Consider the following 24,808-nt stretch of genomic DNA (forward strand, 5'->3'; position numbering starts at 1 on the left):
ATTGTCACTCCTTCTTGTTTTCATGTTCTCCAACCTCTGTACTCTCCCCTACTCAATATTCTCCTCCTCCAAGCTTCCTTGTCCTTTGCCCTCCCGTGATCTTGGCTTCATCCACACCTCCACCTCCTTTTCTGCCAGGAAGTTCTCTCTATTCCACCAGCTCCTTGTATATCATCAGTGCTCTTTGCAGCTCCTCCGCCTTTTGCAAGGTCAGATCTATGTGCACCTCCTCCTCCTGCATCGTCTGCTCTCTCTGCACCTCTTCCTCCTGGACCTTCAGCTTTCTCTGCTTTTCTATGCTTCCTTGCTCCACTACTTCAAACACCAACTCTTCCTAAATCCTTTCTGGGCTTGCTTAGAGCCTCACTCCCTTGTCCTGGGCTGAGCTTATATATAGGGCCTGCACATGTATTTGATAAAGGATCATCCCAGGAGGATAGCTCAGTGGCAGCGTGCTCGACTTGGAAACAAGACGACACGGAGCAGCACAGGTTCGATCTCTGGGTCCGCGCTTAGAAACCTCTGGGTATTAAGCGTGTTATAAATAACCTATCATATCATATCATATGTGTGGGGATTGGCTTCACGGTAAAGGCATTGAATATTGCCATGCTTTGCTGACCTCCTGTTCCACACTGCAGGCCAGGCCTTCAAAAGCCTGGCCTGCCATCTTGGAACCTGTCACAGTGCACCTGTACAGTGAGGCATAGACGTGACATTCATGGAGGAGCAGGGCCTGCAACTAACCACCAGGCTAAATCATCTGGCCAAGCAGAAACATGGGACAATCCAAAATTGATAACGCTTTCTCTTTTCAGGTTTGTTTCTGTCCCACAATTGCAGAACATGGAAGGTTTCCTGGTATCATGTATGATCAGTTTGAAAGGGCAAGCAGAAGGCTCAAACTGGCCTAAAGGCCAATAGGCCCATGGCTGAACCAAAAATGCAAAATGCTGGTGTAGGCCAGTTTTTTGGGTCAAAGTGGGTCAGTTTTTTGGCCAATGTGGGCCAGTTTGATGAGTTACTTCACTATCCGGCTAGTAGTTTGACCAGTGTTGCTAAATAAATATTCTTTAAAATGCACAATTTACATCACATTTTATCCCAAAGAAATCAGTCGGGTACTATTCAAACAAGTGTCACAAAAGGAATGAATTGCCATTTCTGTGGGCCACTTTTTCATTGCTGACCGAGACAATGTTATGGCTCAGTTTGACAATGGAAAACAGATATAGCAGTATCCATTTGGCAATCACCTGACCAAGGCTCCTATGGTGGGGTGGGACTAGGGGAGTGGGGCCCACCACCTAGTTTCTCCTCCACACATAATCAAGCAGTGATCAGACAATAGAGTTAAATGCTGCTGGCAAAGTATCTGTTGTGCAGTTTAAATCTTTCTTTTTTTCTGTGTCCTGTTTTGTGTAAACTTGCTCGAAGAGGAGAGATAATGAGGTACCGGTTTTGTGGAATTACAAACCTCCTTGCATGGAAAACATTACATTGTCATCAGAGTAGAACGTTTTATTATTAAACCTTTTAATAGTTGTGACGATCCTTCAAATGGCGTCTCTTCTCCCCAGATGGGAGCCCCTTTCCATGAGGCTAGCAAGGTGAGGCTGCTAACCAATAGTCACCCTATGTATGGTAATATGCGTGAGAATCTCATGGGGACGGACTCCCCTCCTGGAGATAAGGACGTGAGTCTGGGATACAGCACCTTTAGCTCCCAACACCCAAACCTTCCATACACATGATAAATTCTGACAATGTGTGTTACTGTAATGTGTCAGAAAGTCTCTGTATGACAACTATTGGGATAATGAATAACCCAAGAATGCCACAGTCAAACATGAAGAGTGTTCTAACAGCTGTTCTTAATTGAATTGACATTATGTTGGGGCGGTCCCAGCTACTTGAGCTAAACATTAAGGGAGGACTGGGAGCGAAGGAGAGCAACGTCCAGACACAGAAGTCAGCGAGCTAGGAGGCCACCAAAAAGCCCAAAGGTTTGAAACAGGGCGTCCAAAGGCTGTGTCGAAGCAGCCTGTGCAGTAATGAGAGGAGACCAAAAGAAAAGGAAAGCATCTCGCTTGTTGGCTGGGAGCCGGCAACCCTGACGTTGGTCAGTGTGGTGGTGGCATGACCTGTGGTGGGTGGACTGTGCAGTCCAAGAACCAGGCTGAGACCTCCAAATTTAGCCTACAGCGAGCCGTGCAGGTGACTGCATGGGAAGTAGAAGGAACTGTGGTGGTGGCGTGACCTGTAAAGGGTGGATCGTTTGGTCCGAAATGTTCACCCAGACCGCTGACAGTAGCAGGCCATGAAGTAAAGTGTGCCAAAGAGAAGCAGAAGAAGAAAGAGAGAGAATGAACCTGCGACCTCTGGCGAGACCCATGAAGAGTTTTGTTGTGTCTCGGTATGGCTGCCATGGTACTTCCCTTACTGTCCTCTTGAATCTCTGGGTCTGTGTGTGGAATGTGTGAGTGTGGAGTTCTGTTTTGGAATGTGCGGACCGTGTGTTCGGCAAATGGCAGCTGACTATACTGACTGCAGCCTTATGGGGCCAATAGATGCCTCCCTTCTGCCATCTTAACTGTGCTTGTATACATACCTTGCTTAAACCAGTAGATGAGACTTTATTCCATACCATCTGGCTTGTGTCTTCCTTCTGAACCAAACTTAAAAAGTTCCTCGAGAGAAGGTAATGGGTACATTAATAAGTCCGGGAGGGGGCTGGGAAAACTTAAAAAGGTGAAACAAGAAGAGAGCAGTAGATCATTTTGTGAGGCAATTCCCTGGTCACTTTCATAAGGATGTGCTATTGAAGAGTCAAGAAGGACTCGGGAAGCCTCTTCCTTGTTCCAGTGGGGGTAACTTGAAGAGTATTGGTGAAGCATTGCAAAGTTAAAGGAAGCTCACAGAGTCTCTCCCTCGTCCAGGTGGGGGCAAGATAAAGAACAGTGTTCAAGTTTAAGGAACACAAGGTCTGTGGAAAGAACTTAAGAAATTGATGCAGAGTCTAAACTTGAAGTAGCGCAAGAACAGCCTGCTAAAACTGCATGTAAACTAGGACAAGGGAGCCATTCTCCTAGTCCTGTGATATATGTCAAACTTTGATAGAATTTTACCCAGGAGATAGGAGTCATTCTCCCGGGTTAGGATACGATTTCTACCACCAGCTTAGTGATTTGTGCTTAGGTGACAGGGCTAGAGTAGGAGTCTTGACTAGGACAGTACTTTTCTTTTAGACATAACACACTTCTTGACCGGCCCAGGTTTATGGTTGTTTAGGTAGGGAAACCAGCTGTAGTTAGGGATAGATAGGGTTACATTCCTTTGTTAATAAACGTTTATAACCAAAAAACATGCCTCCAATTGGTCAGACTCCTCATTCCAAGTCATCACAAAGTCAGAACAACAGACATACTCAGGAATGGTATTGCAGACTGTTTGTAACCACATATGTGATCGCCACGAATAATGTAAGTGCCCCAAATGAAATCACAGTTTAACCAGCTTCACTCTAAATTTGGTAAAACAGAAATTTGCACTGTAGTATCGTGGTCATATTTCATTGTCAATGGCAGCATGATTGAACTGTAATAAACTGTATGTTACCTTTGACTCCTGGGTGCTGAAAATATTAGGATCGTCAGTACTGCCCACCATAATCTTGTTCTGCTCTTGCTCCTTAGACGATTGACTGCAGGCTCCTCCATCTGAGCGTTGTTGTTTAGACCCATGTCTCTCTCCCGAGACACGATCACTAGTCGTATTTCCCATAGCAGTGCAACTGTTTAAAGGCACTATGGAAAAAAACAATAAAAATTCACGGTAGTGTAATTCTGTTCTGTAACTAATAAGTAGGTTAACAAATAAATCGGTCTATGAATTATAGTGTACTTTCAAAGTGTCAATTACAATTTCAATTGCAGTCTATTTATTAATCCAGTAGTACAACCTATATCAAAATGAATAACAATCAAATTATGCACTAGTATAATAGTAACAGAAAAGTAATGGAAACAATACATAAAAATACACATTATGAACATATCTTATATTGCAGTGATTTTACATAAATATCTTTGTGCTCAGACAGCTAAAGGTTTATTTTATAGTATTCAAAAATGAATAATTCGGATGGGAAACACAGACAGGAAAGGAAGGAATACAAAAATAAAAGGTATAACTGGAGAGATGAAGGAATAAAAAAAGAAAGAGCATGAGTGGTGAAAAGAAGGAACACAATGGCAGAACAAATAATAGAGCAGAAAGGCACAACAAAAAGAAGCATACACAAGTCAATGTATACATGAGTGAATGGAATATATGTAATGGCATTTGCATAAAATAAGGAAATATATTACCAGAAGATGGTGGAAGGAATAGAAGAGTAAGAGGTGAAGCAATAGGATGTAAAGATGATATGTAAGAGAAATACAACTAAAATGAAAGAGAAGTTTTAAGAAGAAAGAGGTAGAAGAACAATGGACATGCATTAGAGTACAGATAAAAGAGGCAATGTATGAGATCACAGAAGAAGAAATAAAAGATAGCGTGAGTAAAGTTAAAGTAAGGAAACTAAAGTAAAAACATAAGATAAACGAAGGAAAGATAGAATTGAGGGAAAAATAGAAGAGGAGAACTAGAAGAATTAAATGGGAAAGCAAACTTATACAAAAAGAGAAAAGTAAAGAAGGAAGGAATATATGGAATATGGGATAAAAGGCAATAATGAAGAAGATGAGATGAGAGGAAGACATATCAGAACAGACTGAATAGAATAGAAATGAAGGGCATAAAATAGCCTTTTAGACAGAGGGAGGGGGCATTATCACAGGATAATTACCCGTCATGAAGTTATGATCTGAGGTGAAGCAGAGGGCCATATGTTGGGGAAGGGTCATTATCCCAGGTGATATTGACCCCTCCCATGGGCTATAAGGATATAGTTAGGCAGAATCCTGTGCAGTGCCCTTAGGGAACACTACACACAATTAAGACTACAAGTGGTAATACAAGTTCAACTTTGGTACAAGCCTGTACTACTATGTTAAAGTGGTAGCAGTAGCGGAGCAGCCAGACTTATCTCAAGAGTGTATGAGCAGTAGCAGAGATTACACAAAGGGACCACAATTACTGTGACTCAAGCAAACACTGACTCAAGGTTTCAAGTAAAAAATATAAGTACATTTATTTTTAAACCATCTGTTATAAAACATGACACTTCTATGAATTCAAACCCACACGTAAAATACACTACAAACAACCAATTCTCTTGGCACAGAACAACTCAATTTATGTTTTGGCGGACCGGTGTTGTGAAACAAAAGATGTTACCGGGAACACATATGCGATCACTTTTTGACAGCTTGGTCGTATTAAAGAAACGCGTATCCGCGGCAAGAAATGTTACCGGGGCAAAACACACTTAGCACCTGTGCTAACCAGAGAGAGTTGGGGGCAAAAATCATATGCAATACTTTTGTCAAGGCAGACAGAATCAGAGAACACTCGCTGACAGAAATACAAAAGTCAATATGCTGGAGCCAGTGTCAAGTGGAACCGGGTTCCTGTTGTCGAGAATCACACAGTCAGGCAGTTCAAGATTCAACTTTGCCAGGAGTACTTGGATATTGTCAACAGAAGAAGCAAAAGTTATAAGAAGGAAGGAAGACAAGGGCAAGCCTTGGATGAGGAGAATAGGGATTCACCCTAGTTTCTCGAAGCAGAAAACAGTACCTTATTCCATGAAGAAGCTGGTGCCACGGCAGTTGTTCCTGGTGGTTTCCGGCAGACCCAAGGTTCCTGGAGCTTTGACAAGAAGGAGGACATCTGGACGGGTCTGCACCACACAGGAATGAAGCAAGCAGCAGCGACGGCGAATAAAAGGTGTGCTCCTTTAAAACAGGAGAGGCTCTTCAGATGGCTATCCGGACCACTACAGCAGTGTGCAGCGATTCCAACCATGAAGAGGATCCTCTGGCTGTGGAAGATGAGCTGGTTGACCCCACCAGGCTCAAGGGAAGAAGACCCCGGACTGGATCTTCTCTGGTCATCGAAGGGTAGATAGCTCAAGACTGCAGCAGGGCTTCACGAGGTAGTTGCAGCAGCCGACTTCTTCTCCGCTTCTCTTCGGTTCCTTGTAGTTCCAGTGGCGACTCTGACTTCCAGCCCAAGGGTCCTGCCTTTTATGCGAAAATCCCCCATTCACACAGCCTGGCTGTCAGTCATGCAGCAGGGGGGTTGTCCAGCCCAGACAACCATCTCATCCAATCATGGCAAAGTGCGATTTGGGTTTCCTAGGATACCCTGGGCAGGAGGTGACTACACCCCTCCCTCACATTCAGCCCACCTAGACACCCAGGCGCCCAGAGGAGAGCTTCTTGGCAGAAGTCTGCCAAAAGACGGTGAACAAAGAAGGCAAACCTGGTTTCCCGCGCAAAGTAAAACACAAGAAAGACTTTAACAAAAAGAAATGGTGACTAAACCCAACCGGAGGAAAAAGAAAGAATATTTGGTCAAGCGGGTTTATGTTCGAGGCTAATACAATAGCCTAAAATATTCCACATTTATATAGTATAACCGCGGTAGATACCACTGCCACCAGCCAAGTCTAAATATTAAAAGAGCAAAACAATGCTCCAGGAGGGACAGATAAAAAGGGCTAAGAATTAACCCCTTCCAATACTCCATGTAAGATGGGGTGTACTGGATCTGTGGTTATTTGACTATGTAAAGTTAATGGCAACTTTACCTGTTTCTGAGGGACAGTAGTCAGCCCCAGAAAAAGGAGTCATTGGGAAGTCTTAGAGACAACCCTGTGTTACTGCACTGAAGGTGCTGTGTAACACACACCACAAGTTGGGCTCATGGAGTGGTGTGCTCCTGAGTCCAAGATCACACAACAAGTAGAAATGCACATGACAAAACACAGGTAAGAGTGGGGAAAAGAGGCACACTCTTACCAAGTGGAAAAAATAAACTCCAGAAATCCAGCAAAGCTGCTGGGGGACTCACTAGGTGAGGGAAATTAGCCATAAAATGAGAATTCTCCCTAACAGCTATTAGGATATATTTTTTGTTTATTAAAATGTTTTATTAGTTTAATAAATCAAATCTTTAAAATTGTCATCAATCTAAGTAAAACTCCATACATTGTTATTCAACCATTGGACATTGCCATCTTCATTTAATACATCAAATCATAAAAAAAGGAAAACAAACTTTAACGTTTAAGATTCAACTAAAGTGGTCCCCCCCTCCATTACCCACTATCTTTTAGCACAAAATCCACCAATTTCAGTGTCAAATTGGCTGTTTCCCCCCAAGAGAAGCCATTCCCACCATTGCTCGGCCAACAAGAACAATCTCGAATCCACATGGGCAACTAGAAATCGAGATTGTACTTCCGATAGTATTTTGCAGGAAGAAGCTAAATGGAAAAGAGTTTCAGCATTCTAATCTTCACTGCAATATGTACAATGTGTGTTTCTCAAATAGATGTGTTCCCTTACTAATTGAACCTCCTATGTAGCCAAGGTATTCAACCTACACTGAAGTAAGAGGTCTCTATAGTAAGGAGGAGGGAATTTTTGAAGATATGTAGGAATTTGGTTTGAACCCACTCGCTCCATTCCAATAATTGGTCTCATTTTGTCTTTTCTCATATTCCCCACTGTTTCAATCCAACCTAGTTTTTTTATTTTTTTATTTCTTTATTGGTTTTGAACAACAACAAGACATTCAATCCAACCTAGTTCCTGCAATTTCTTTTTCACTTTAACAGGATTGACAGCTAGATCGCTCAGCTCGATGCCCTTGGCCACTAGAATACTCTCAACCGTCACACTCCACCTGATCGGGCTTTCTTCTGACCCAACCTTTTGAGGATCAAAGATGAATAAAGGGATTACTGAAGGCTCATAGGAGCATTTTCTATATAGTGCCACCGTTTTCCATAAGACCACTTATGCCATTGATTGCAACCTTAGTTCGTGTCGAATGGAAGCGAATTATGGGAGCCTTATAATCTACCACCAAAAAAATCCTTCAATTCTATCCCAGATCTTCCAAGATAAATTTAAGGATGCTTCGGCACCATAAATTACGATCTGGGCAACCTTCTGGGGCTAGAATGTAATAAGGGGCATCATCGAAAACTTCCCATACTGTCGATGGAGAGCAGCCCCTTGATTGGTCAACTTGGATAATTTAGCCCTGAATTGTGCATAATGGCCTTTATCGTCCAGATTTCTGTTTATCATCACCCCCAGGTAAATCATGGATTCCACCACTCCCAGGGCTTGGCCCCCCACTCTTCATGTGAACCTATCCCGCAGCTTCCTATGGGCCGACGACATGGCGAGGACCTTTGATTTCCCCACATTGACTTTCATGCCATTCTCTGTGAGGTATTTCATGAGGGCTTCAATTCCTCTTTGTATACCAATGGGGGTAATTTCTAGCAATACCAGGTCATAGGCAAATAACACCCAGACGACCTCAACCAAATTCACCCTGGGGCAAAGGCTCTCACATCCTTTTGCGATGCAGCTCGGTCTGCGATATAGAGGCAAAACAATCCCAACCTCCCGCAGCTTACTGTTTTAAGCCACGGTACATTAGGATTGGGGCTATTAGGATATACTGGTAATACCAATATAGATTTTGGAGTTGTGGTTGCAAAGTAGAAAAAGTTTACTTGTGAGAAAGAGAAGGGAACAATGCATTGAGTGGACAGAGGGATGAAAAGGAAGGTGAGGAAAGTACAGGAAGAATGAGAAGGCACTGTAAGGTAAAGCGAAAGGAAGCCAACACAGACATGAATAGAACAGAGAGAATGTATGAGAGGGATGACAAAGGAACCAGTGTAATAATCCAGTACCCTCAATGGCCCGAGTGTAGTATGGCACATAATCAGCACTGAAATCATTTACATAACAATTCCTCTATTATTGTACAGGCTATCTAACATTTTCTCGAACCTGATTGAAAATATCAGTACTGCCCCTGAAATTGTTACTCTAACTGTATAATATTTCTGAAGATCTATATACTGTCACTACCATGGATCAACTGACAATTTAAGACACATAAGGTCTGGTGCAACAGAATTTACTGAAGAACACACATATGATAAGGGTTTGACATGGGCTGGACTACAGAACATGGGACGATAATGAAAATCAAATCAGAGCACTTCCAGTTTAAGGACTATAGTCCATCTCTTACTTCCCTTCGGCTCTGACAACTGGCAGTCAAAATGAAAATCACTCACAGACCATAGGGTTTTAGAGTGTCCCCTGCACTTCTTTCAGTTTCCAGCTGAAGGATGCTTCTGTCATTCCCTCTCACGTTGTGGGTGTCCTCCACCATGGCAGAGAAAGTGTTGGTGCTTGGGAGTCCCTGCTCATTACTAGCCCCAGACTTGAGAAAGGCAGTGCCTAACCTTTCTTAACTCCGGTAGCTTCATAGGTATGCATAAGAATGTAGGGCTTGAATGCTACCACAGTCTCTGACAACCTTGAAGTGCCAAGCACAAGACTTGAAGAAAATTCTTGACCTTGTCTTCTTATTCTCACTACTTGCCCTTAACCTATTTCCTCATCAACGCTCTGCAAAAATTGGGTTCACTTAACTGACCTTCTTGTCTTCCACATATTTTCTTCAATCTGGATTTTCTCCTTTCTTCACACTATCCTTCCAGTTTCCTTTCTCTATAGTAGTAGTAGATCATCTTCGTCAACCTTCATTCACTGTCTTGTACTGCTTTCTGTCCATCCTCCCCTCTTAATCTTTGCTGTTTACCCAGTCTACTTGATTTGTTTATTCTTTTCTTCCTCTTCCCTCCTATCTTGAACTTGATTCTTCACCACCTGCACTTGTGTTCATCCCCTCCTGGTATTTGCACTCTACTATGTTTACCTTTTTCCCCTCCTGGACGTTCCATTCTTCACCTCTATTGAATGGTTTTCTACCCTCCTGGTGTTTCCACTTTCCACCTATTTAATTTTTCGCTTCTAAATCTGTGTCTTCGAATCTAATTTTCATTTCCATCTCCTCTCCTCACTCTCACCTTATCACTGCTCTATAATTTCCATGGCCTGCCTTCTGTTAACACTCACCATCGGAACTAAAGGAGGACTGCTTCAATGGCAGAGAGCATCCACACCCGATGCCTCCAGATACCGATCCACGATCAGCTACCCTGGCTTGGAGGCTGAGAACAGGGATTGGTTCTGTGATTTTGAATAGTGTTGTCAAGATTCTTTTTTCAGGCAGTAGCTTTTTGTTTTCCCCCTCTTTTACAAGGGCTCTGTTAGATAAGATTTATTTCTCCCCTGCCTTGGCCTTTGTAAGGCAGCAATAATTACAGCCCCTAACAAAGGGTTTCTCTCTTGGGCTGGACAGTGCAACTAGCTCCAGCCAGATTCCCAGGCTCTTCAGCTTTTGGCAGCTTTGCAGCAAACACCAGGTTGTGGTATAGCATCAAAGCAAGTGACATTCTTACTCTTGCTCCTGAGTGTCCCCTGGGTCATGCCAGTTTCAGCATCACTCAGGCATAGCTCTCAACTCACACGCTTTTGGCGGGTGTCACCTGCCTTGTAAAGAGCTGACCCACCCGCCAAGCCTCCTGCACGCCCATTCATTCCAATGGGCGTCTCACCCGCCAAAAACAAAATGGAGTGATTTCACCCGCCCTTGCAACACAAATGGTTGAGAGCTATGCTCAGGATCAAGGACTTCATAAGACCCTTTGTTTTGCGCTTCCTGCCAACCTGAGCACTCTTACAGTGTGGCCTAATTGGCAATGCCACCTTCCATAGTCTCCTTCTTTCAAACAAACTCCCTCACAGTCAGGAGATTGTTGCCACTTTTTCTCTTTTTGTATATGTTGGCTTTTGCATGACTGTTCTGATGAGAGCTGAGATTGGCGGTCCCTTCTCCATTAATGTGCCTGCATATATCTGCTGCCTGCCCAATGGTTAATAATCTAGCAATGTATACAGGAAGTAGCTTTTAAAGGAGAGTCAGTGGAGTTCTTGCTGTAACTTAACTTTGGTAAAGAGTTCATATGACAGCTGCGAGCTTACTGCATTCTGTACCATCTACAGCTTTTTGATTTGGTAGGGCAAAGAGGACTGTGGCACAGTCCAGGCAACAGTTTGCAGGGGTGCCAACTACTCTGGTGTTATTTCATAGGTGACATAAAAGGAAGTATATTCTTAAGCTGAAAAAAAGCATAATTTCACAAATTTGGGAGCCCCTACTTAGATCAGTGTCCCATAAGATAAAGAGATTTGTCTTTGGAGGATATGAGGACAGGAGAGGGAAGGAAAGTGATATGCAGTAACAAAATCGCGGCAAAAATGTCGCCTTTACAAACAAATCACGACAAAAATGCTATGGTTTGACCCGGTAAAAGGTGCACCCCGTTATACCATTTAAAGGGAGCCAGGGTTGCGGGGGTGTCCTCCGCTCCCCTTAAATGGTATAATGGGTCTGGTGGTTGCAGGGGTGTCCCCCGCATCCTTTACATGGATTGCGGCGGCAAAACCATGATTTTTTGGTGTAAAAGCCAATTTTTGCCGCAATTTTAACACATGGAAGCAGGAAAGTGAGGGGGTACTTTATTTTAGTAGATATTTATGTGCAAGTAAAAAGATTTCCATTTTGTTAGCACCGAGCATTCAGCTGTTGACATGGGGGCATTCTTCTAAGGAGGGCAAGTCAGGTTAAGAAATAAATCCTCCTTTCGAGTAACTCACAGGTACGTTTGCCCATCATCCGTAACAGTGGAAACTGATGTGGTGTTGGCAAAGCTAGTTATGAGCAGTTTCCATATACGTTAAATTAAACCAGTGAAAGAAGGGAGACCGGAGGGACCTCCTGAGTAACACAAGAGAGCAAGGTGAGTCAGACAAACCAGCTCAAGGTTTAGTTAGACAAACCAGCTACTTGCACTAGCCATTCAAAGAAATGGGAATGGTTAACAGTGTCAGAGGCAGCCGACTGATTAAGAAATATAAGCATGGATAGAGAGCCTTCATGTGTGGTTAATATTGTGAACTACCTCTTTGCAAATATATTCCATTTAAGATCGGCCTGTGATCATACGCAGTGATTTCACATATAGTCTAGCACGTGTGATTACAAAGCAATGTCTTCAAAGAACGAGAAGGGAAGTAGTTTCCTTCTAAACAGAATTGACATCTCTTAGAGAATTAGCTATATCCAGGGCACTGGAAAGCATACTCGGGTCATTTGGCTTACCAGACTACCTTCTCGAGGCTCCTTGATTGCCTCAGATCCTTGGCCCGCCTCCAACCACCCGCGATTGGATGGCTTCACCTTATCAACAGCATGTCCCTGGAAGCCTGCAAGTGATTCCGGCCCCCTACAAAGGCACACTAATAAGGCATGGATGGTCACACACAGAGGTACGTCAAAACGATTTTGATTCGGAAACTCTCAATGTCTGTTCATTTACCCCATCGCTCTCAAGTCCCTCCGACACCCGCCATCCCAGCAGTGGCTCATCCGGGCTGCTCTTACCCCTCCTTCTCTTCCTCTCAGCGCCATACCTCTTCTACAGTGACTCCAGACCTGGGCAAAGTCAGGCGTGCACATCTATCTCTAAGAACTTGTGCTTTCGCAGCCGCAATGACCCACGCCTGGATAACTAACTCAGCACCTAGCCATTCAGGTGCCCTGACTACCCAAAGTAGCCTCAAACCTGCACAGTGCATCATAAGAAACTCCAGCTATACATGCAATGAACTGCCTGGGCACTCGCTAACTTCTACACCGTCCCCCACGTCCTGGAACAAGCGCCTTGGAGAACGCTCACTCTGCCTACACACCTCTGACCCTAATGCTGACCCCCGTGACTATCTGCCAAGACCATTTGAAAGCCTGATACACTCCAAAACCTGAACCATGCCCCGTAAATAAAAGCAGCCACTTACCTATGGGTGAACCCTCTCCATTGCCATGCACCATCAGATCCTTCACTTCACAACTGAAACATCTGAGTGTACGGACCTACACCTCACTTGCCATGGTCACCACCTCACAGGGACCAGCTACTACGAGATGGCGGGTCACCCCGCCACACTCTACGTCCACCACTTATGTTCAGGCTCCAGTCTAACTGCAGCTCACACAACCTATCGCATACCCAACCTCTGACCTAGATAAAGCGCTTTACAGAGCACATATTTACATATATCACCCAATCGAAATTGGTACTCATTTATCGACCTCGGAAGGATGAAAGGCTGAGTTGGCCTTGCCGGGATTCGAAACTGCCACCTGCAGATCACGCTCAGATCGCAGCAGCAAGCGCTCAACCCCTGACCTATACCTTCTCTACGCTGAGCCCTACATCATCGGCCCACCCTTCAAATAATCCACTCGTTCCCACCAGCACGCTCCCTTACAGTAGTAATATTAACATGCATCTACTTCTGCCATTAACGTTTAACTGAATGGCTGCCAAAAACAGCACATTGCCTACTGTCGCTAACCTAAAAGGAGCACTAGTTAAAGGTAGGTCTATCTGAGCACACTCCCTAGACATACATGACCTTATCTTATCTAATAACCTTCAACTGCTCGCCTTCTCAGAGTCATGGCTACATGCAGCATCAGGCCCTGCACTCTCCCTTGCAGTACATCCCAAATGCGCCATCTACCAGAAGGACAGAACAGATTCCAAAGGTGGCAGAGTTACCCTCAAGAGTCCCTTACGCTAAAATAAATTAGCAACTCTGCTATTCAGTCAGGGGAAGTGCTGACTGTTAAGCTTACATGCTCCTTCACATCATCAATAACCATCCACCTGGTTTACCAGCCACAGGGCCCTACGCTCAGCTTTGAAGAAGACATTTTACAAATCATGTCTGCCTAAACCTTCAGTGAGAATCCCCTTCCTGGGGTATCTCAACCTTGGTTTTAAGGACATCACAGACCTAAATGCCTTATCCTTAGCTAACGCTGTCAAAACCCTACGCTTCACATAAAACATCCAAAGCCCTACTCATGCCAAAGGCCAGATATTGGACTGGCTCGCCAAACATCAACTGTAACGTCTTGGCCTCTTCTAATCTGCCCTGTCTTTGGACAGATCACATTATTTCCTTTTGATTTATTACACCTAAACCTCTCCCCAACTATGCCAATAATCATGACCACCTCTGTAACTAGAAATACCCGGAACTTGACCCCCAGCCGTATCCTACCCCTGCTAACTGAGCTCACTAGCTCATCATTTTCTAGCACTAACCTGGCCACTATGGTTGACACGTACAGCCAAGCCCTCACGCTGGCCATCGACACAGTAGCCCATCTAACTAAACACAAAGCCGAGTCAATCTCACATCTGAACACATGGATTACTCCTGAATTGAAAGCACTCTGTGCAAACAAACGTGCGGCAGAAACCATCTGGAGGAATTCCCCCACTGATTCAAACAAATCCTCCCTCTCGTCACTAACGAAGACATCCAAACAAGCCACACTACTGGCTAAAAGCTCCACCTACACTGCCAGAATTGACAAAGCCAATTCCAGTGCTAGGGAACTCTTTGCTATCCTACGTAAATTAGAGTCACTCACACCGGCCACCACCTATTGCACTAAAGATAGCACCTGGTGCACTAACATTCAGAATGCCTTATTAAAAAAAATACCCTGCTCCAAAATATGATAGCTCAGAAGAAAAAAACACTGTATAGCGACAACTAACAGAACGTGACCCCTCAGCCTCCAGCCACATCTTCAATCGCCCGACTTTTATCTTCAAACCGGTCTCAGACAGGAGTTGTCCAAATCATCAAAGGTTTTAAACCCTTAAGGTGTGAAGGAGATGACTGCCCAGCTACAGTCATTAAGGACTGCACCGAAGCATTCACCCCTTTCATTACTACCCTCATTAACTCCTCATTCGCCTCTGGCTCAGTATCAACCAACCTAAAAGACGCTTGCGTTCTACCCTTACTAAAGAAATCTACTCTAGACCCAACCATCCCCACCAACTACCAGCCAATCACTACCATCGATTTCCACAGACTCTCTCACTCTGAATTCAGTGTAGCAAACCATCCAGGCTTGTATGGCCTCCCACATGCTGTGCCTAAACAATGATAAAACATAAATCCTCCTGGTAGGCTCACAAAACCTACAAAGTAAACTGGACAGTTCATATGAATCCTTTGTCATCAATGGCGTCACCATCCTAGTCCGATGCGAAGTCAAGACACTAGGGGTCTTTCTGGACTCCAACCTGTCATTAACCCGACAGATCAATACCATCATCTCTTCAGCAGCATACACTACCAAACTTATTAATGCTTGTAGACCCTGTCTCTCCATAGACAGTTGCCTCACCATTGCCCGAGCACTCATTGGATTGATACTGGACTATAGTATTAGTATTTATTTTATTTATATAGCGCAGACCAGGCCCGAGGGCAACCGGGCGCATAAATTCAAGCAGTAGTTACAAGAATGGCATGGTTACAGTTATGTTAAAAAAAGCCAGGTTACAATTGGTCAATTACATAAACAAGGCAGTAAAGTACACAAGCAGTGCATATTTACTCAGGCATGCAGTGACAAGTGGTAATCAGATGTTCAGAGAAAGCACGTCAGGTGTGGTAGCTATCCAAAGCTTAGCTTTGTATTTGAATAGGTTCAGTGAAGGGAGATTTCTAATGGTAGGTGGCACAGTGTTCCAAAGTTTGGCAGCCAGAACTGGGAAGCTAACACCTCCAGCTGTTTGAAGCTTATACCTGGGTATCGTGAGGCCTTGAACTTGAGCTGATCTCAGTGACCGAGATGGAGTGTACTGAGTGAATCGTGACGCAGCGTAGATAGGGGCCTGGTTATTTACGCATTTGTAAGTAAGGGCCAGAGATTTCAGTGATATCCTTTGAGCGACTGAGAGCCAGTGAAGGTGCTTCCTAATTTCGGAGATGTGTGCTGATCTGGGGATGTTAAGGGCTGCTCTGAGGGCGTTATTTTGGGTTATATGAAGTTTGTTAAGGTTGCGCTGGTTAGTGCCTTGGTATAATGCGTTGCAGTAGTCCAGTTTGGACATAACCAATGTGAAGCCCGGCCGCGTAAAGGGCGACTGCTGGGACTCCTGCTGTTTGGCTCTGCTGCTGAAGGACTATCCTTTCCTATATTCAACTTTAAAACTTACCACAGCGTGTTTCCCCTCACGCCCCTTGCTCTGTGTGAGGTCGGCTGTGAGCGAGTGAGCAAACCGCTGCAACGCTGCAACGCAGGTTGCAAGGTTGAAGCCCTGGCCATTTTTTTTTTTTTTGTTCTGCTCCGTCCATTCCAGGAAGTGAGGACCTAAAACAGGAGCCCGGCAACCCTTGCGGCGTGAAGCCCGGCCGCGTAAAGGGCGACTGCTGTGACTCCTGCTGTTTGGCTGTTTACTGCTTTTCTGCCGTTTGCCGACTACAAGGCCCTCTTGAGGAGCTGTGCTAACCAAATTGCCCTAAAAAATTGTGGGTGAGGGAGCAGAACTCCAGCACGCTCCCTCGTTTTCAACATCTGATTGTGTTCATCTTCGCCGCGGCGACATAAACAATGACCTTACTAGCAGACGGCCCACAAACCCGGAAAAAATCATCACAGCAACGGCGCTCGACTAACCCTTGGTCCAGGATGAAAGCTGTCGCTGGGGCTAAGGTAAGCAAAACAACTGGCCGCGCGCTTATGGCTGCAAACAACTCATTAACACTAAAAAGCCCAATAACAACAGGGGGTACCAAATCTCTAACACCCCCACCATCATCGTCTTTCGACGAGCGATGTGCCCCAGATGATGACTTAAATGCATTGGTGCAGCCCAGTGTTTCATCGGAAGCTCCAGCACTCCAGTCAGACAATCAGTGTTCATTAGACACCCGTGCCACCAATCTTGAATGTAATCCAGCTTCCAATGGTGAACTTTCTGTAAGCACGCTTGCCAGTGAAACCGATTCATTAGCACTCCAAGCAGCCATTGTGGATCGGCCGAACCTACCCAGTGCCTCAGCCGCCACTCCGGTGCCTCTGTCTGACGCGAGAGCGTCTGCCACATCGCGACCGATGAAATCGGTCTTGTCGGCTCACGTGCCCTTCAAGAACAGTAATTCTACAAATGCTGTTGATTTTGGGAAAGAAAAAGGTCTTCCATCACACTTAGTGACTGACGAAGAATTGCTAAAAATATCAAACTTGGGAGTGGAAAATATCCCGATGAACAAGCTCTGAATATTAAACAACCATTTATGCCTACTAAGGCGTTGACTTCTCATCTTACTGCCAAAGACACCTTGCTACAGGAGAAAATCTCTAGCCGCTCCTCGGCTAAGCCATGTGGTTTACAGACTGGCTCGGTCAACGCCAAAAATGTACTGAGGCCTTCTGTCAACACTCCATGTCCTCCACTTATAACCAATCCAATTGGCTCTCTAATCGACTTCACCATTTTAAAACCAGCAGGTCGAGCTACTCTAGGAGTCGCACTTGAATGTACTAAATCTGGAAACGACAGTGCTTTAGCTTGCCAAGCACCTGATGTTAGGCGACCTTCTACGTCAAGTACAAACGATCAGTCTATTGATCCCAATCCTGTAAGTACTCCTCAACTCTTAGCACCAAAATCCAATCCACTTCCTATCCATCTTGATCGGAGTGCGATTGCTTGTGCCAGCCGCCTGCAAAGAGTCGCTGAGCTCAAGCGAAAATGCATCTCCACCATACCCCCTTTGCATGAAAATCCAATGCTGAATGCGAGTACTCCTCATCCTACGCAGTCTCAGTTAGCCGACGAGGTTCATCTAATGAATTTTGCAAAAAAATGTTCCACATTTAACCCGCACTACAATCTGGACAATTCGACTTGCTCCTCGCCACTTCATGATTTTGAACCACAATCACTTGGTATTTCATCTGAAGCACGTTCGCAGATTCATAACAACGTGTTGGCCGCCTCGGCCGTTGCCTTAGCACCATTTACAAAAATCTTTGAGTCATTGATTGGAACAATAAGTGATCAAGGTGCTGCTATATCCAATCTAATGACTAAAATCGACAAATTAGAACACTTTGTGCTTTCTACAAGATCAAATGACAACTAACGCCGAACATGCAGTGAGATGGCAGGACACGCTGAGCGATCTAGCCGCACGGCACCATTGTCAAAACGATGCTTTAATGGAAGGCCTCTTAGACTCTGTAAAATGGATGCGAAAAAACACAATCAACCACGAACGAGGAGCCTCGATGACACGAGATATATCTCCTGGATCTCTTCAATGTCTACCCATTATTGCATCTGCGACAGCTCCTAATGAATCTTCGCAGTCTGGTCTACCATCGAGCCTGTTGGCTCCCACTCAAGATGTTCAAGATCCAAACCAGATCATACAAGGTTCAGCACCTCATGCAAGTAGTCTTGCATTAAATGCGACTCCGCTCAAAGGAACTGCATCGGTTCAAACCTCTACGTCAGTAAATTCATTTAACATTTTCAAAGGTCCGGCAAAAACAATCACTACAATCATCGAAAGTAAACTGAAAAAGTCATCTGTGAAACAAGCGCAGCAATTAAAAAAAAAAAAGCATTCCACCGAAACAAATACAACAAAAGGTAAAAAAATTCATAAGAAACATAACAACTCCGAAGAAGACAAGCCTGTTCACTCGACCACCCCACACAACTACCGCTAAGAGCACTGCCAGCAACGTTCCATTAAGCTCGACAGGTGCTATACTGAGCTTTCCAAAGACTTCAGCAAAACGTTGGCGCTTAGCATCTAGCGCTTCTTCCTCTGAACATGGCACTTCAGACTCTTCAGTTGACCTATGCAATTTATCAACTTAATCAGCTGATCCTGAGAATTCCACCATTGTCTCTATTGAAGACCAAGCCGTCAGACCAACTGGGTCCCAATTGAGGAGAATCCAAGAGGCAAATAAATCTTTGAGGATACCGCAGGCAAGACCAATCAACAGTCAACTTTCCTCTGTAACAAAAAGAGTTCCTCAGCAAGCGCTAAGCTCGAGGTTAAATCCTAAACAAACGTCGAATCAGCTAAGATCGCGTTTACCTCCAGCTCAGCGAGCCTCTGGACCCGGAAATTCCGAGACTCAAACATACAAGTGGAAACTCTGTCTCCAAAACATTCACTCAGATGGCAATGAAGTCAATTTAAACAGAGAAAATATTTTAAAATTGCTTGCTTGTATTCCACCATTGCGAGCGATCTTATCAGATGACATTAAAATTGTGGACTATGTCTCTGAAACATCCTCTGATCAGGTTCTTCTTCACATTTCTTCTGCGGCTGTAAAAAATATGCTACTTCAAGCAAACGAAGATCTCTTGGTCTATGGCTTTGATCTTACTCTTGAGCCACTTGCCTCAAGAACTATCTCATCTTCTAAAACAAATCTTGACCATGAAGCAAGCCTCAGAGCTGCCAAGCTAGCAGCCCTGCGTCAGTCCTTAGCTTCATCTCCTGACATCTTAGATGCTGCGACGCATCAGTCATTTGAAAGAAGAGCTAACAACGTGAAAAGATTTCCAAATGGACCACGCAAATAACAATGACCACAAGCCAAACAACAAGAGCTAATTCTACTGTCATGGAATACAAGAGGATTCACTCATTTATTTAATACATTCCATGAATCTTTGGAGAACGTATTCATTATATGTTTACAAGAAACGTGGCTACGAGATCCTCCTACACGTGATGGTTTTTCCATATTGATAAATCCAGCTGGAAAGAACCCTAAAGGCCGGCCTTTTGCAGGTCTAATAACTCTCTTAAAAATCTGGAATTGGTGGACGTTGGTGGCTTCCGCGAACCCAAATCCATTCGTGCAAAGCACTCTGATTAAACTTTCACTGAGAGCCACAGTTTCTAATCTCTTGATAATAAATGGATACTGGAATCCCGCTATGATCTCATCTACATCTTTCATCCAGTCAGCATTGAATGTAATTGACCATACTTTTCTAGAATATCAAATTGTCTCCGTACTCATCTGTGGAGACCTAAATTACAGTTGGTTTAAGTTTGATCTACTTACCAAATCAAATGTTCGGCTGTCTGATCCCGAGGTCATTCCGAGAGGCCAACTTTGGGCTAAAGATCTCTTGGATCGCAACTGTCATATGCTAAATGGAACAATTCATGGCAACTCTCCTGCTAATCCGACGTGGCACAGCATGACTCGGACAAACACACTTGATTATATTTGGGCCTCGACTGACTTTGTTGAAAAATCCATATCTCTAAATGTGCAGCCGATGTCATCTAGTGATCACGACGTGTTGCGACTCGTTTGGCGCGAAGAGCATTGTGGCATGCCAGAGAAATACTCGTACCTTCTACAAACAAATGCTGCAGGAAATCGACTGAGAACAAATGGTTCTACTATTGCCCATCTAAGACACAGTATAAATGTACTCCAGACAATAGAGTACACGCCGCTGCTGATAGACCAAACTCAGACAACTCTCAATTCAAGAGTCTTTGGGTCAATGCCAAAACACCTATATAGCTCTGAAGTAGCAGAGGCAAACAAACTATTAAGGAAAGACCTTAGGCAAATCAAAAGAGAGCCTTGTGACCCGAATTGCAGGGCTTTGGAAGTGAAGAAGCGGCGGCAATTATACCGAAATTGGCTAAGAACACATCTAATCATCATTGATCAAGGACGAGCAGAAACAATGCTAAAACTTCTGGTACAGAAAAATACACGTGAAATCTGGGCCATTTTAAATAAAGGTCGCTCGAAAGCTACTCCAACAATCTCAAATGAAATCTCAAGCGACAAATGGCGAGAATATTTCACTCTAACATACGAAAATCCTGCATTCGAAGTTTTCCTGCCGTCCTCTATGTCAAATTCCACTTTGTGTGAAGAGATTGAATTTGCAATCTCTAAGCTGAAAAACTCAAGAGCTGCCGGCCCCGATCAAATATCAAATCTTATGCTTAAAAGCATAGAATACACTGGGCCAAATTCATTCACGAGTTATTCTCTCAGATCGCAATTAGCAAGATGCTTCCCTCTTCCTGGTCCAAGGCAATTGTGTTCCTATATACAAGAAGGGCTGTCGGACAGATCCTGCGAACTATCGCCCGATTGCCCTTCTTGACACAATTGGCAAGATTTTTGGATCTTTCTTGCGCCAACAGTTGGTAAATTGGGCTCTCTCAACTGGAAAACTTGACTCTAGACAAACAGGCTTCACCAAAAACGTGGGAACCGATGTGAATCTTACAATCTTGTCACTCTTACAATTGTCAGCACTGGAGGCGAAAAAAAGAATCTTCTTTGCATTTGTCGACCTTCGACAAGTCTTTGACACCATCAACCGGACAAAACTATGGGCAAAATTACGCTCGTGGGAGTGCCCTGATCATCTGTTAGATCCCATCATCGCCCTGCATTCTAACACTTCGATTAAAATCAGAGTCAACTCACAAGGCGACCTCACAGATCCAATAAGAACGTTTAAAGGCGTCAAACAAGGCTGTCCACTCGCAGCAGATCTCTTCAAACTCTTCATAGCTGACCTACCAGAGTGGCTAAAGTCCGTCCATTGCTTTCCTCCCAAGCTTAACGGTCACACCGTAAATCACCTGGTCTACGCTGACGACATAGTGCTGGTCGACCAGACACAAATTGGCCTCCAAAATCTTCTCTCTCGTCTGCAAGAGTTTCTATCTGCCAATGAGTTGTGTCTAAATGCAGAGAAAACAAAAATCATGTGCATTGGTCGATCTATGTCAAGGAAAGACAAATCTTTCCGATGGCACACAGAGAAAAAAGCACTAGATGTCGTTAAGTCAACCCGCTATCTAGGTGCAATGGTCAACGACTTGATTTGTGAAGCTGCCTGGATTGGCGACTTGATGGCTAAAACAAAGATCTTGAGTCTTCAAGCGGTCAAAATCAACACTGATTACGGGAAATTTTCCATCACCCCCGTTATAATGTTCTATCTCCAAAAAGTAATCCCAACAATCACCTTTGGCGGCGAAGCTGCCTTGAATATCGACCACAATGTCTGGAGCCGGCTGGAAGGAAACTTTTGGAGACGTGTTTTGAATCTTCCGAATTACATCTCAATGTCAGCATTGAGATATGAGTTAGCTTTGAATTCAATTTGCATGACAATCGTCTGGAAATCTTTATCTATCTTGCGTAAGATACAACTTGGTTCCTCTATTCCGGCATACAACATCTTCAAGCCGAGTAAAGAATCGATTGACAATGCGCTGATTCATGCGTGGAAGCTTAAACTAAATCTGATAATGGTTGAAGCAGGCATATCCGAAGAAGAGCTAATCCTGCGCCCACAACATGCTAAAAAGAAGCTAGCAACATGGGACTGGATTACAACGTACAACAGTCGCTCCGCTCTTAAATCTACTCTGTCTTCTTCCAGAAGTATGGTTAAATTACACTGTCAACCAAAGTTTCTCATGAACTGCCCTTCGCGTCATCATAGGGCACAATTTTTAAGGCTACGACTGAATGCTCTAAACACCAACGAGATGCTTTGGATGCGCAAGAACAAAGAAACAGTCAACAACAAATGCCGATTCTGTAAAACAACAGCAGTCGAGTCTCTAAAACATCTAGCAGCCCTATGCCCCATGCTGACAAAATTCCGTGAAGTGCATTTAAAGGAATTCAAACCACTATCCAATGAGTCAGATGATTGGTGGGACTATGCTGTGGCAGGGCATAATATCAAGCTGTCCTGTAACCTAATTAATTTTTTTGACAAAGTTTTAACGTCAGTTCCTATCTGAATGTCGTAATTAATTGAAAGTCACTTAACCATACTTGATGGTGCTTTATGAGACTGTCTCCCAACAGTCCAGCCTGAACTGTTAAACAAGTCTTTGGCAATTCTAAGGAAGAGATGAAAAGAAAAGAGCACTCAGCTTTTTTTTCTTTTCTTTGAAATGTAACAAAAACATGATATAATATATCAAGTTGAAGTTTTACAATAAAATAAAAAAAATAAAAAAAATAACCAATGTCCTGGCCAGGGTGATGCAGTCCTGGGTGGAGAGGAATGGGCGGCAGGCTGTGATCAGCTTGCAGGTGTAGGCCGAAGTAGCAACGACTGCATTAGTTTGTCTTTGTAGGGAGAGTGTGGAGTCTAAATAGATTCCGAGTGTTTTGTATCTTTGGATACTTTGATGGAATTGCCATTGATGTTGAAAGAGCTGAATGATGGGTTTAGTTTATTGAGTCTCTGAAAGCATGATTTGCCGGAATGTCCCCCTCACAAAACATCAGCAAGCTGCAGGTGATACAAAATAATGCACTCAGGGCTGCATTGAATTTCCCTAGAAAAGAACACATTACTACAGCGAGAAGAAGCGTGCATTGGTTACCAGTCCGTGAGCGTATTTTTTTCAAAACATTAGCCATTACGCACAAATGTCTTGCAAACGTCGCCCTAAGATACCTCTTGCTGAAATTCACTAAAGCTAATTAAATGAGATCCACCTGTTCCTTGAACACTCACAGACTCATCACCCCCAGATTCAAACTAAAAAGAGCGGGGGGATTGAGCTTCCCTGTCATAGCCTCCAGCAACTGGAATGCCCTACCGCCGGCGCTCAGAGCAGAGCAGTCATACTGGGTCTTCCGCAAGCATCTTAAAACGTTGCTATTCAAGTAGGACTTGACCTGGGCAACACCCTGTCCGCAATGAAACTGTGAACTATCAAATGGTACTTCTTAGCTAACATACCACCCTAATGTATTCTTATGCTACTGTATCCCATGTTTAGATGCTTGCCCAACCATTTAAAACCCCTGCCAGATAGGCAGAGTCAGCAGGAAGAGAGGTAGAAGCCCTGTGCACCCGTTCGGATTCCTGCGTGAGCAGAATACAAAAGACGTTTTTGAAAAGCAAAGAGCAAACAACAGAATGGGGAGTCAGAGGTCCCACGTGGCTGATTCCAGGACCGTACACCACATGCCAGCCTCGCTCTCCCGGGAAGAAGACTGGCATGGGCTCTCTAGATTATAAAGGATATATAACCCACCAAAATAAAACAGGACTTATCTTAGGAACGGCCAGAACCCACCCAAGACAAACCGCCATTGTGATTCTGCAGCGGGCCCGTGCGAAGAAAGGGGACGGGGCATATGGGTGTATATGAAGGTTTTCTTGCATGTAAAACCACCCGGATGGAAGTATAACAAAGGGGTTAAAAGAGACCACAGGAATTAAAAAGTTGTGGGTTGCTCAGATCAGGTCAGAGAAGGAGGACCGGTCAGACCAAGAGACCAGCAGGATGAAGGAGTTGAAAGGAGAAGAGTAGTAAAAGGAGAACATCAGGAATGTAGAAGGGGAGTAGTACGTGGGCATGATAGCAAGGAGACCAAATCAGGCAAAGTGCCTGAAAGAAACAATCCAAAACCCCTTTTTATATCACTTATAACTGGATAGTGCAGAGTCAGTCTAGAGTTCTATGTATGGCTTTCCAGTTCAATCTCCCTGGTCATTTTGAGGTTATTTAATAACATATGCAATATCATCCATGACCAAAGTAGTCATCTCTGTGATTTTAAACATAATAGACCACCGACGTTGAATCTCGTGTCTTAACGCAGATGTAAAACATCAGGGCTAAATCTTTGCACTGTGGTTGGATAGGTTGATGCCAAGAATTATCCTTGTTAGCCAAGTGGGCTTTATCAACAGGAGAGAATGCCATGACATAAGCAGGAATAATTAGCAATGATTCAT

General features: G+C 44.1%; 1 protein-coding gene across 5 annotated transcripts in view; it reads right to left on the reverse strand.

Moving 5' to 3' along the window:
• Positions 1-24,808, reverse strand: part of PRKAB2 (protein kinase AMP-activated non-catalytic subunit beta 2) — a 768,584-nt gene that overhangs the window by 681,848 nt on the left and 61,928 nt on the right. For all 5 annotated transcript variants that reach the window (XM_069641335.1, XM_069641332.1, XM_069641331.1 and 2 more), the window contains exon 2: positions 3,619-3,806. In XM_069641335.1, the coding sequence (XP_069497436.1) occupies positions 3,619-3,783 (165 nt within the window). In that variant the 5' untranslated portion in view covers positions 3,784-3,806. The remainder of the gene's footprint in view (positions 1-3,618; positions 3,807-24,808) is intronic.

The sequence above is a fragment of the Ambystoma mexicanum genome, chromosome 1q (genome assembly GCF_040938575.1).
Source record: "Ambystoma mexicanum isolate Mex_15411 chromosome 1q, UKY_AmexF1_1, whole genome shotgun sequence".
NCBI classification, from domain to species: domain Eukaryota; kingdom Metazoa; phylum Chordata; class Amphibia; order Caudata; family Ambystomatidae; genus Ambystoma; species Ambystoma mexicanum.